Source organism: Rhinatrema bivittatum, chromosome 11 (assembly GCF_901001135.1).
Source record: "Rhinatrema bivittatum chromosome 11, aRhiBiv1.1, whole genome shotgun sequence".
NCBI lineage: Eukaryota > Metazoa > Chordata > Amphibia > Gymnophiona > Rhinatrematidae > Rhinatrema > Rhinatrema bivittatum.
Genome location: NC_042625.1, coordinates 29,030,966 through 29,043,302, shown reverse-complemented (window position 1 = coordinate 29,043,302; position 12,337 = coordinate 29,030,966). Strand labels below are relative to the sequence as shown.

General features: G+C 46.4%; 1 protein-coding gene across 1 annotated transcript in view; it reads left to right on the top strand.

Annotated features, from left to right (window-relative positions):
- SVOP (SV2 related protein) overlaps window positions 1-12,337 on the top strand; it is a 68,951-nt gene that overhangs the window by 51,446 nt on the left and 5,168 nt on the right. The window contains 3 exon segments of the mRNA XM_029619143.1: window positions 8,254-8,361; window positions 8,492-8,603; window positions 9,322-9,403. Coding sequence (XP_029475003.1) covers window positions 8,254-8,361; window positions 8,492-8,603; window positions 9,322-9,403 — 302 coding nt within the window.

Sequence of the window (12,337 nt, the reverse complement as noted above, 5' to 3'; positions counted from 1 at the left end):
TTTGCCCAGGTAAACTACCCAGACCGAAATTTGCCCTTCCTTGCCCACGGCCAGAAATGTGGTGTCTGTGAAACTTTAAGCCACGGCTGGAAGAAGGGGCAGGGGAGGTGTGTGCTGGATGCATGGCTGACGTTCAGAGGAGGTGGGGCTCTGGAACGCCGACCTCCAAGCTGACAGGAAATTCTAGTGTTGGGGATGGGGCTACCACAGCTGCAGTGGCCCTTATTCACCAAGGATGACCTCAGCAGGGATTTCATTTTGAAATCCCTGGATGTACTTTGCCAGGCATACTTGTACTTACCGTAACGCAATTGCAAATTCCGTGGGTGCTTTTATATCCACAGTTCCTGCTGGCCCGAATTTTCAAAGGGAAACTTTGTGGGGCATTTGTCTTTGATAATTAAGCTTCCAAGTTCTTGACTCCCGTTGATTGTAACTTTGACTTATTCCTATCTATGGTTATTTATTGTTCACCTGAATTGTTCCTTCAGTTAAACCCTCTGTTAAATGTAAACCGATCCGATATGGTTATTTACTATGAAGGTCGGTATAAAAAAACTGTTAAATAAATAAAATAAATAATTAGCTTGCAGCCACACTCACTGACCTGCAAGCTTCCTAATGAGTTTCAAAATTGCCTCTCCCACCCACCCCTTAATGTTCATGGATAATTGTAACAAATTTGAATTGACTTACTATCTGAAATCTAAATCTTTGAGGGATAATGAAAAACAATTATTCTTTAGTAGTTATAAATATTTCATGTTGTAAGGGTTAGTGAATATCATATTTTTATGGCTTAACTCCTAGAGGAGAAACTGAGGCCTAAGGCTGTATTGTTCTGCCAGACTGCGCTGAAAGTTGTCACATGGCTCATGTGCTGGTTTTCCCCAATAAATGTTTTGACTTTGCCCCTTGAAGGCAGCTGTGAAACGAATAACGCATTTTCTGATCACAGCAGCGCCTCCCTCCCCCAATACCTGACACTGACGAAGAGTCACTTCACCCTCCTTGAAATTAGAAGCCTCGAACAGAGGTGCAATTTTTAAAGGGTCCACATGGTTACAAATTGCAGAAGCAGCTTTAATGTACAGACTTTACCCAAATTATCAATGGGGAGGGGGAGGGGGGGGGAGGGGAACCACGAACAAATTCAGGTAAAGTATGCATGTTAAAACCGCCTGAGTAGTTTGCAGGAGGAGAAAATAGCACGCATATGTTTGAAATGTCATGTGCGTGCAGTGTTGTCTTCCCTTAACCTGAACACCCTCAAAGGAATGCCCCTTTTTAGTGCAGCTAAAGCTATGTGCATCGCAAACCCATTGCATACTTTTTAGGGGCTCTCTGAGTCCAAGTTACTTGGGTAAATCACTCTTTGCTCATGTAAAAGGCACAGCTCAGTATCTAACTTGCTACATTCAATTTACCCCTGTTAACACTGCCAATATTTTCTGATGCACCTCCAAGAATCTTCTAGATATTTTCTCCCTCTTCTGCTATCTTTTACGAGCCATGCATGCAGTACATTTTTACAACCCCTGTAATGCAGAACATATCACCCTATATGATCCCTATTACATCACACATTTTTCAATCTCCTCCTCCAGATTCTCAAACGAAGCCAGCAACCATTTTCTGTGGTGATGGGGAGGGGGGCAGGGGTGTTATTGTGTGACACCGTGAAAATCTCCTAATTTACCCAAGTTATCACTGACCTTGGGGATAAATATTTGGAAGAGACAGCAATTTTACTTGCAAGGTTTACTGATTTCTGGCTTGTTCCTAGTGGATCATTTGCCTGTCTATCAGGGATGTGCTGTGATTTAAAAAATGACATGGAACCAGCAGTGACATCAGTTTATTTTGTTTTTGTACCATTTCCAAAATGAAATCACAGTAAAAAAAACAAAAACAAAAAAACACTTACATTTTGTTTTGCTCATTGAGCATGAATTAAATAACTGAAATGAAACAAAAAAGCAGGTTTGGTTACTGTAAACAGTGTTTTCGTAGATAGCAGGATGAATTAGCCATGCTGTCATGGGGGTCCCAAGCTCCCTAACACGCTGAACAGGACATCACACACCATCCGATTCACCGTTTCAAGTGATATTCACTAACTCATTGTGAGCTAGTTAACTTTTCCCTTTTTATATTTAGCGTGATATTGGTGGTGGATAGTGTAGTGTAGGATTAATCAACGACAGAGTATAGGACGGCTTTGCCTACTGTTGTATCAGCTCCCGCTTGTTGATCTAAACAATAATGAGACATAAAAGTGTGCTGCTTTACAAATGTCAATAGGCTGTACGCAACGGAAATGTGCTATGGAGGTTGCCATCATTCGTACTTGATGTGTGTTCGGAGTAGTTGTCAGGATTATCTTTCGCTTTTGATAACAGAATTGGATACACTGAGCAATCCAACTGGAAATAGTCCTTTTTGCCACCGGAAGTGCTGGTGCAATTGGATTAAATGAGACAAATAATTGCGATGATCTGGATGTAGATTGCGTTCTAGACTTGTAATATGCCAACGCTCTTTTACAGTCCAAGGTATGTAGTAGTTTTTCTCTGTCATTCCGATGTGGTTTAGGAAAAAATATCAGTAACTCTATGGATTGGTTTAAATGGAACTGAGATACCACTTTTGGCAGAAAAGATGGATGAGTTCGTAGGATCACCTTGTTATGGTGAAATTGTAAGTATGGGCTGTAAGGCACCAATGCCTGAAGTTCGCTGACTCTGCGGGCAGACGTTACTGCGACCAGAAAAACCACTTTCCACGTGAGATACTTTATGTGAGCGGATTCCATTGGTTCGAATGGAGATAACATGAGTTGTTCCAGGATGATGTTTAGATCCCAGGATATCGGCGGTTTGGAAATTGGAGGTTGTAGCATATGAGAACTCTGAAAACTCTGAAAACCATCGGGTGTACCGATTATGGGTTGCCCTTTGTGCGGTCTATGATATGCTGATATAGCACTGAGATGCACTCGAATGGATGAGGTAGTCAGTCCTGTGTATACAGGGTATGGAGATAGTCCAGCAAAGTTTCCGGAGAACAATCTATGGGTTGGAACCCATTAGCTAGACACCAGTTGGCATATCGTTTCCACTTGAAACTGTAATTACGTGTCGTGGACAGTTTTCTGGAATGTAATAGTATTTCCTAGGCTGCTATTAATATGCCCTGCTCATTTAATAGGAGCCATTCAACCTCCACGCCGCCACGTGAAGGGATGCTTGCATCGGATGCAATAGAGTTCCTTCTTGCATTAGAAGGTCTACTTGAGGTAGTAGTGTGAATGGTTCTTCCATAGACAGGTTTAGAAGGTAAGTGTACCATGGTTGTCTGGGCCAAGCTGGTGCTATTAAAATCATCTGTGCTGCGTCTTGTTTGCACTTTTGTATGGTTTTCGTGATGAGTGGAATTGGGGGAAAAGCATACATGAGAGGTTCCGTCCTTGGAATCAGAAACGCGTCTTGTGCCACTCTGTGATTGCTGCTCCAGACAGCAGAAGCAGGAATTTTTGCGTTGTGTTCTGAGGCGAACAGATCTATTGAGAGCATTCCCCATTTCCTGAATATGGTTAATGCCACTTGATTCAGTTCCCATTTGTGAGGGTAGAATATTCGACTTAGTCTGTCCGCTTGAGTGTTCACCACTCCTGGTAGATAGGTTGCTTGTACCTGTATACAGTGCTGATGTGCAAGCTCCAGAATCTGAATAGTTTCCTTGCACAGTATCCAGGAACTGGACTCTCCTTGTTTGTTTATATAAAACATGGCTACCTGATTGTCGGTATAGACCATAATCCTTCGATCTTGAAGATGAGGAAGGAACGTACAAATCGCATCCTTGATCACTCTTAGCTCCAATAAATTGATTTGCAGGTGTTGTTCTTGTGTGGACCATAAACCTTGAGTCTGCAAATGATCCAAGTGTGCCCCCCAGCCCTTGCGAGAGGCATTGGTGGTCAAGACTGCATTGTGTTGAGATGGGTTGAACAAAGCTCCTTTCGTCAATGTTTGTCTTTTCAACCACCAGTCCAAGTCCTTTGTCATTTCTGCGGTGAGGGATATCTTGGTTGTGAGAGGTTGCGAATGTTGTCTCCACTACCTCTTCAATCCCCATTGCAATTGGCGCATGTGCAGTCTTGTGATGGCTGCTGCCATATGTCCCAAGACAATGAGAACTTGTAGTGCTGTCAGATGTGGGGTTAAGCGGAGAGATTGTAGCACATGACTCATCTCTAAGGTCCTGTCGTGAGGTAGAAATGCCCTTGATTTGATGGTATCCAAACGTGCTCCAATGAATTGAAGAATCTGCGTTGGTTCGAGAATGGATTTTTGAAAATTGACTAGTATTCCAAGCACTGGATCGTCTGATGTAGATGGTGCCGGAGTGTCTCGGGTTGCGATGCTACTAACAGCCAATTGTCCAGATATGGGAAGATATGGATGCTTAGTTTCCGTAGATGTGCCACCACTACTACCATGCATTTCATAAAAACCCTGGGGGCCGCCAAGAAACCAAATAGAAGGACTCTGTATTGATGATGTTTGCCCTGAAATTGGAAGGATAGGTAGTGCCACAAAGAGGGGTTGATTGATATGTGCGTATACGCATCCTTCAGATCTATGGAACACATCCAGTCCTTGGGTTGTAGAAGTGGTAGAATATTCTTTAATGATACCATCTTGAACTTTTCCTTGCTTAAGTGTTTGTTGAGCTCCCAGAGATCTAAAATTGGTCTGTGACCTCCTGTCTTCTTTGGAATGAGGAAGTATGGTGAATAAAAACCATGTCGAGCATGCGGTGGAATCAAGTGAATTGCTCGTTGTTTCTGAAGGGATAGTATTTCCTTCAGTAGTAGGGGTTGTTGTGGATGTTTTACCTTGCGAACAGGATGAGGGAAAGCTGAGGTTTTGTAGCAAATTGTAATTGGAATCCCTTTTCCACTACTTCCAGAACCCACTGGTCTGTTTTGTTCTTCCATTCTAATAAGCGGGTTGAAATCCTGCCCAGCGGATACAGATGTGGTAGTGGTGGCGGTATCTTTAAAAAGAGGATTGAGTCTTTGTTGAAGACGTGGTCTGTTGACTCAGTGGGCGTTGTCCTCGTGGTCGACCTCTTCGTTGTTGTGCTTGATTTTGATGTTGTTGAGCACATTGTGGTTGATTATAAGATTGAGGTTGATACAATTGGTACTGACGCAGCGGCCTACGTTGATAGGACTGTTTGCGTAGGAGATTATAGTATTTTCTCTGTGAAGAGAATGGAATGTTGATGGCTGAATCAGGGACTGGACCGCTACTGCTTGTTCTTTTAAATTAGCTACAGTCTCTTCAAATTTATCCCCAAAGAGATTGTCCGCTTTGCAAGGTAGATTTGCAAGTTTCGAGTGTAGATCCTCTCGAATGGCGCTTGAGCGAAGCCATGCGAGTCTTCTCACCTCTATCGCCGATGCTGAGATGCGAGATGAAGTTTCACAGGACTCATAAATTGTCCGTAGCAGGTGTCTAATACCTTCTTCCATATCACTGATTTGGTGATTAGACTCTGTATTAAGATGTTCTGATCCTGGTACAGTGTTCTTCAGCTGTTGCACACACTCAAACAAATACTGAACAATATAAAATTGATGTTGTTGAATGCGCGCAGACAACATTGCTCCCTGAAAAGATTTTCTTGCAAATTCATCGAGGAGCTTTTGATCCCTACCCGGTAGGACCGATGCATGTAGCTTGGATCTTTTGGCTCTCTGCATCGCCAACTCCACCACCAGCGTGGAGTATGGAAGTTGTTGGACCGAATAACAGGGAGAATGCCTCATTCTGAATTTTAAATCTGTTTTCCTGGATACAGCTGGAATGAAAAATGGCATTTCCCACGACTTTTCAAGGACTGAGTGTAAGACCTTATGTGAAGGTAACTAAGTTGGTTCAGCTGGCACGTCAAATATTTTGAGTAAATCCAAGGTGTCTGCCTTTGGATCTGGCAGTTTTTGGATCTCAAGATGTAACATAGATCCTCCAGAGGAGAGTATGGTTCAGGGGGTTCCTCTGGAGGATCAGATGGGAATCCCATGGATGATGAAGGTGATGTTTCAGGGGAATTTGATTCCGTAATGTACCGAGGTTCCCGTTCAATTTGTTGAACTACTGCTTGTGGAGGAGTTGGCGCCTTTGTAGGTGTTGCTGTCACCTCCCCTTGGGAGGAGGACGAAGAAGAACGTGGGACGTCATTTCCTGTTGGTGAAGTCAGCATGTCAAATGACGATTGCATGACTCCAAAAAAGTCAGAGAGTGCTAACGAAAGTTGCATAAATTTTTCCTTCGTCTGTGTCGGCATCTTTGGCTTGGAGCCGGTCTTTAACTCCTGAGATGGGGTGTGTGTCCGACTTCTGGTAGGTTCAGAAGGTCAAGAATGTAACTCCTGAGTTAACTCTTCTCTCCTCTTTTTCCGGTGAGGTTCTTGTGAAATTTCGTCAGTCAGGACATGTCTGGATGATGTATCTGAACAGACTCTGACAGATGAGCAGGACGACTGTGAAGAAGAATGTGATGTGGTCTGTGCTCTTTCCTTGCCCGATTGTAGTAGTTCTTTGGAAAAGTGACTACTCCTCGAAGAAATCTTTCGCACTCTTGAGAGCTCATGCGTCAGGTGTATTGTTCCTTGCGTCGATCCCGACACTTGCTGAAACGATCTCGACGCTGCTTGTGTCAGGGCTGACGTTTCATGTGATCCGGATGTCCTGTGCGACGCTCCGGACACTTTGTGCGTCGATCTCAATGCTGTGTGCGTCAATCCCGATGCTCCCCCTTGGGACGTGCGTCGATCCTGATGTTCCAGTCGCCGCTTTTGATGAATTTGGCGTCGATGTCGACGCTATTGGAGTCTATTTCGACGCATCTTGCATCAATCGGGGTGTCTATGGCCTTGTCTTCGATGCTTTCAATGCCAACGCTGGCTTCGACTGTAGTATGCGATGCAGCATCCCCCGTCTGTGACTGTTTTTTGTCTATGAGGAGCCCCTCCGACACGGTCGATCGAGGCAAAGACCGGTCCCTGCTCTTTTTTGAGGCCTTTTGGCACCGGTTTTCATCCGGCTTGCGGCCCTCATACTCCAGTCCTGGAGGTGTGGAGATCGATGGACGCTGATCTTCTTACCTTCGGGCCTGATTCCTTTAATGGCCCTGGCGAGGAATGGGCCTCCGATAATGAGCCATGAGACTCCTCTGCCACTAATTTTAGCTACTGAGTCTTTTGAGCTTGCTGCTGTTGAGCTCTCGGCAACATCCAGCTGCAGTGAGGGCATGAGGCTTGAATATGATGAGGCCCCAGGCACCAATAACATCGATCATGTCCATCGGTGATGGACATGATCTTTGCACAGTTACATTTTTTAAAAGTTGAGGGCCTTGGAGTTGACATGTTGCTTGTGTCTGAGGAGAAACACGAAGCCCCACGTGCGATCCCGTGCGCGGAAAGAATAGACTGAGGAGAATATCTTCTGCTGCGCGGGAAGGCATGCGCAGCTGCACAGAGCAAAGCTCTGTATTCTACTACTGAAGCTCCGCCTCCTGGGCCCTGAAGGACAGTTCCCATGACAGCATGGCTAATTCAGCCCTGCTATCAACAGGAAAAAATTTGAAATAAAAAATAAAATTAAACAATCTTTTTCCATGCACACCCCTATATTGTCTATCCGGCAGCACACTCCCACTGTCAGGAACACATTGAAGAAAGAGGCACATCTGAGATTTCTGGTTTGAGCTTCCAGCTCTAATTGGAGCCACGGTGGAGATCCGGCAACAGGAACCTTGGCTCTTTCTCCTATTTCATATCTCCTCCCATTTTATTTTAGTCCTGTCATTGCAGTCATAGTCCGTGATCAGGGGCCATGTACCATGATGACTGGGATTCCCTCCCCCTCCGGAAGAGAGCGTCGGGAATCTGACCCAGATCCTGACAGTCCACGGATCTGCCACTGGACCGGCCTCTTTTAAGATGTTTTCTTACCGTTTTAAAGAATTTAAAATATTGCTTGAGGGGGAAAAAGATGTTGAGAGCAGTGACATATACAGGGGGGAAAGACATTACCGAGGCTGCCTCTTTGTACCAATTAAATGTGCTGTGCTTCTGATCAAAAGGTCTTTGCAGATCAGGAAGTTGTATCCCATGCTTACTTCCCAGTAGCAGCTCTTCTAAGCCAAAGAGCAAACATTGTTTATCCCTCTACAGTCTCAAACAGGAGGAAAGCAGTGAAACCCAAATGCAGCCTTGCTTGTGAATACTTAACGGAGAAAGACTACACAGATCTTCTCTGGACCACTTTATCCGAGTTTCCAGGTAGGCTCTTGGTTGGGGATGTTGCAGTCTCACTGGAAAGCAAAGTTGACCATGGGCTTCTCATACTTCCAATAGTTTACGAGTGCAATTCTGGCAAAGGCTGCGATTTCTCTCCCTTTTTCCCTGGCAGGTGTTTTAGTGACTTTATGGATCATTGATCGGCTAGGTCGCAAGAAGACTATGGCGCTGTCCTTCCTGGTTTTCTCATTTTGTGCTCTTCTGCTCTTTCTCTGTGCTGGAAGGTAAGTATGGGAGTTGCGGCATCACACACACTAGAACCGGTGGCAATCCATGCTTTTGGCTACCATGTATTCATTGCTAGACCAGGGGTACTCTGCAAGGGCTCTAAGCTGCTGTGGTTTTCATTTTATCCACACAGACTGTTTATCAAGTGTGTCTGTTTTCAAATGGTCTAAGAAAAGGCTAATTTTCATAGCATGGTTATCCTGATAACCGCACCTGTTTTTGGAGCTCCAGAAAGTCAGTTGAGAACAGTCTGCTCTAGCACCATCCTAAAAAGGGTCAGGTTTGTGTTTCTTCCCATCAGCTTGATTCAATCCAATATTTTCATCAAGTACTGGAAATGTACACAGACAGGGATAGCAAAGCCTTGACATTTTCCTCATTTACTATTGAAAAAAAAAGAAAAGTAATTTAAAACTGCAAATAGTTCACCTTGGCTACAGGCCTCTAGGCTACAGACAAGTAAAGAATTATTCTGCATACAAATCAAGGACAGTTTCAGACCTATGCAGTATCTAAAATAAAATATTTCAACCCGTACAAAGTTAGGAAAGGTTTGCATTTTGAGATTCAGAAGGAGTGACCTTTGTCCTTAAGATTTCTGATAATATCACCAGGACACAGGATGCGGCCACTTACTGGAGTTTCATGGCTTCCTGTCTGTATTCCCTTGTAGGACAAAGTGTAAATGACACATAGTACTCTGTTGTTCCATAGGAATGTACTCACTGTCTTGCTGTTCATTGCGAGAGCCTTTATCTCAGGAGGATTCCAGGCTGCCTACGTTTATACACCCGAGGTAAGAGGGATTAGTTTTATTGGGAGAAGGAGGTAAATTGTACTTTGAGCTAGAAGTTTCCTCCTGTTGTTTTGGGCTTCCAGTTCAATCAGTACCAGCCTTTATTGGGCAACGGCACAAAGGCTTTTGTTTATTTCTCAGCTTCCTGGGCTATTTCCTCTTTTTCGATAACCTTCCCTTGCCCAGTCATTGTAGTGATGGTTCTTGGTTGGGAGCCACACACCGTGATTCCCTCCAGAACTTGGTATGCATGCACCTTAGTTCCAGCCAGTAGGTGTCACTATTCAGCAATGGCTGAGACTCTCCCCTCCCCCAACTTCCACCCACCCAGTGGACTGTGAATGTCACCTCCACAGCATCTTCAACCCTAGCCAGTCCGAAGAGTGAAAGCCAGGTCTGCTGAGCCTGTGGTTAGCCATAAGAACGATATTTCTGCAATAATCACCTTGTACTAAAATTCCACTCCCAAATCCCTTAATAACCAAAACATAGTGAGAGTTGCTTGAAACCCATATAGTGATGGCACCTTCCATGTGCTGCATTGTTTTGATCATTCATGTCAACACCCTTGCACAATGAGGTAAAGGGTTTGCTTTCCCAAGGTGTTGCAGGTTCACTGGGTGAATGTGGTAAAAGACAAAGACACAAGCCCCCAGGCTCCTTTCCTGGGAAAGTTCCTTACTCTGAAATTCAAACAGGATCAGTATCCCCCAAGCACATTCCCCTCTCTTGAGGCCCACTGCCCTGAGCACAAATTAAACCAGTATCTTGCAAGCTCCGTTCCCTAACACAATCTGCTATTCAAGAAAAAACAAAGCCACACTCACACTCTGCTATCCTCAAATCTACTGTGTTCGTTAACTCAGTGTTTTATTATATGCCCAGCAGAAAGCAATGCAGCAAAGATATCACACATATACAGAGCAAAGGCAAAAGTTACAATAATAAAGCAATGCCATATTTGTTATGCTCAGGCTTGTGAACCCTTGGACCGGGAGGATGGTGTACCTTAGGAGGTGGATCCTCAGGTTCTCCCATCGGGTGGTGAGGCGGAACAGAAGATGCGACCGGCTGACCCTCGGCACTGGAGACTGAGGTGACTGTGGAGACATACAAAGAGTTGTGACGTTGAGGAGGCCAACTGTGTCTTCGCCACTGGAAGCCCGCGGTCCCCCCGGGAGGAGCCCGTAGGGACTCGGACCACTGGGACTTAGGTGAACCTTTGAGAGATCAAGGAGTCGTGAGAGCGGCACAAGGGCTAACTGGAGCTTCACCCCTGGAAGCCCGTGGTTCCCCCGGGAGGAGTCCGTAGGGACCAGAGCCGCTGGGACTTAGGTGGGCCCTTGGAGACTGTAGTCCAGAAGAAGTCCATGATCAAGGCCAGAGGGTATCGCGTACCAGTCCGAGGTCACACACCAAGGGATCGTCGCTTGCCAGTCCGAAGTCACACACCAGGAATCACCACTTGCCAATCCGAAGTCAGGAACCAGGAATCACTGACACGAGACAGGAACCAAGAAACAAGGGTCCAAAGCACAAGAAGACTCACCGAAGCAAGCAGACTCGACTAACCCGAAAGTTGCCAAGTCAAGGAATGAGCAGAGGAAGTCTCCTTATATACTTCCTCTGCTCTGGCTCATAGGAAACAGCTGTGGTCAATTAAAGGGGCGAGGTCCCTTTAAATCTAGGAAGGAGGCGCGGCCTCGTGCCTAAGATGGCGGCAGCCATCTTGGATTTCTGCCGGGGAGGAAAGGCTGCCCGATGCCGTGAGGGAGGAGCAGGGACGGCTCCCAGCCTGGCATCCACCGCAGAGAGCCTCACCGATGCGGGACCGATGTCGAGCAGGGACATGATGTAGCTGGTTTTGACTAGGTTGGTGGGGAATTGAGCGTGCAACATGGAGAAACTGACCTGGCACTGGTTAAGGAATCCCCGACACAACTTTGCATCTCCGGCGTATCAAGAGGGCGCAGGGAGCTGCGTTGGGATTACCTGCCCGAGATCGCCCAAGGCGGCCTGCACGGGGCCCTGATGAGTAGAGCGGCCCCCAGAAGCCACAGGTGGGGACAGCAGAGTGAGGTTCATGGGCCCTAACGCCTCGAAATGATGGTTCAGGCCCTCCACTGCAGAGACAAGGGCATCCAGGGTCTTTTGCTGGTCCATCAAATGCTGGGCCACTCCAGGAATGGCCTGGCGGGCAGATACCTCCGCCAGGTCCATGGACTTGGCAATCTGTTATGCTCAGGCTTGGACTGATAGGAGGATAGTGTGCCTTAGGAGGTGGATCCTCAGGTTCTCCCGTCGGGTGGCGAGGCAGAACAGAAGATGCGACCGGCTGACCGCACTGGAGACTGAGGTGACCGTGGAGGCAGACGAAGAGTCATGATGTCGAGGAGGCCAATTGTGTCTGCCCATAGGGATCTGGACCGCTGGGACTTAGGTGGACCTTTGAGAGGTCAAGGAGTCGTGAGAGCGGCGCAAGGGCTAACTGGAGCTTCACCCCTGGAAGCCTGTGGTCCCCCCGGGAGGAGCCCGAAGGGACCCGGGCCACTGGAACTTGGTAGGCCCTTGGAGATGGTGGTCCAGAAGGTCAAGTGCCAGAGGGTCATCACTTACCAGTCCGAGGTCACACACCAAGGGATCGCCACTTGCCAGTCCGAAGTCACACACCAGGAATCACTGAGACGAGACAGGAACCAAGAAGCGAAGGTCCGAAGCACAAGAAGACTCACCGAAGCAAGCAGACTCAACTAACCCGAAAGTTGCCAAGTCCAGGAATGAGCAGAGGAAGTCTCCTTATATACTTCCTCTGCTCTGGCTCATAGGAAACAGCTGTGGTCAATTAAAAGGGCGAGGTCCCTTTAAATCTAGGAAGGAGGTGTGGCCTCGCGCCTAAGATGGCGGTGGCCATCTTGGATTTCGGCCGCAGAAGAA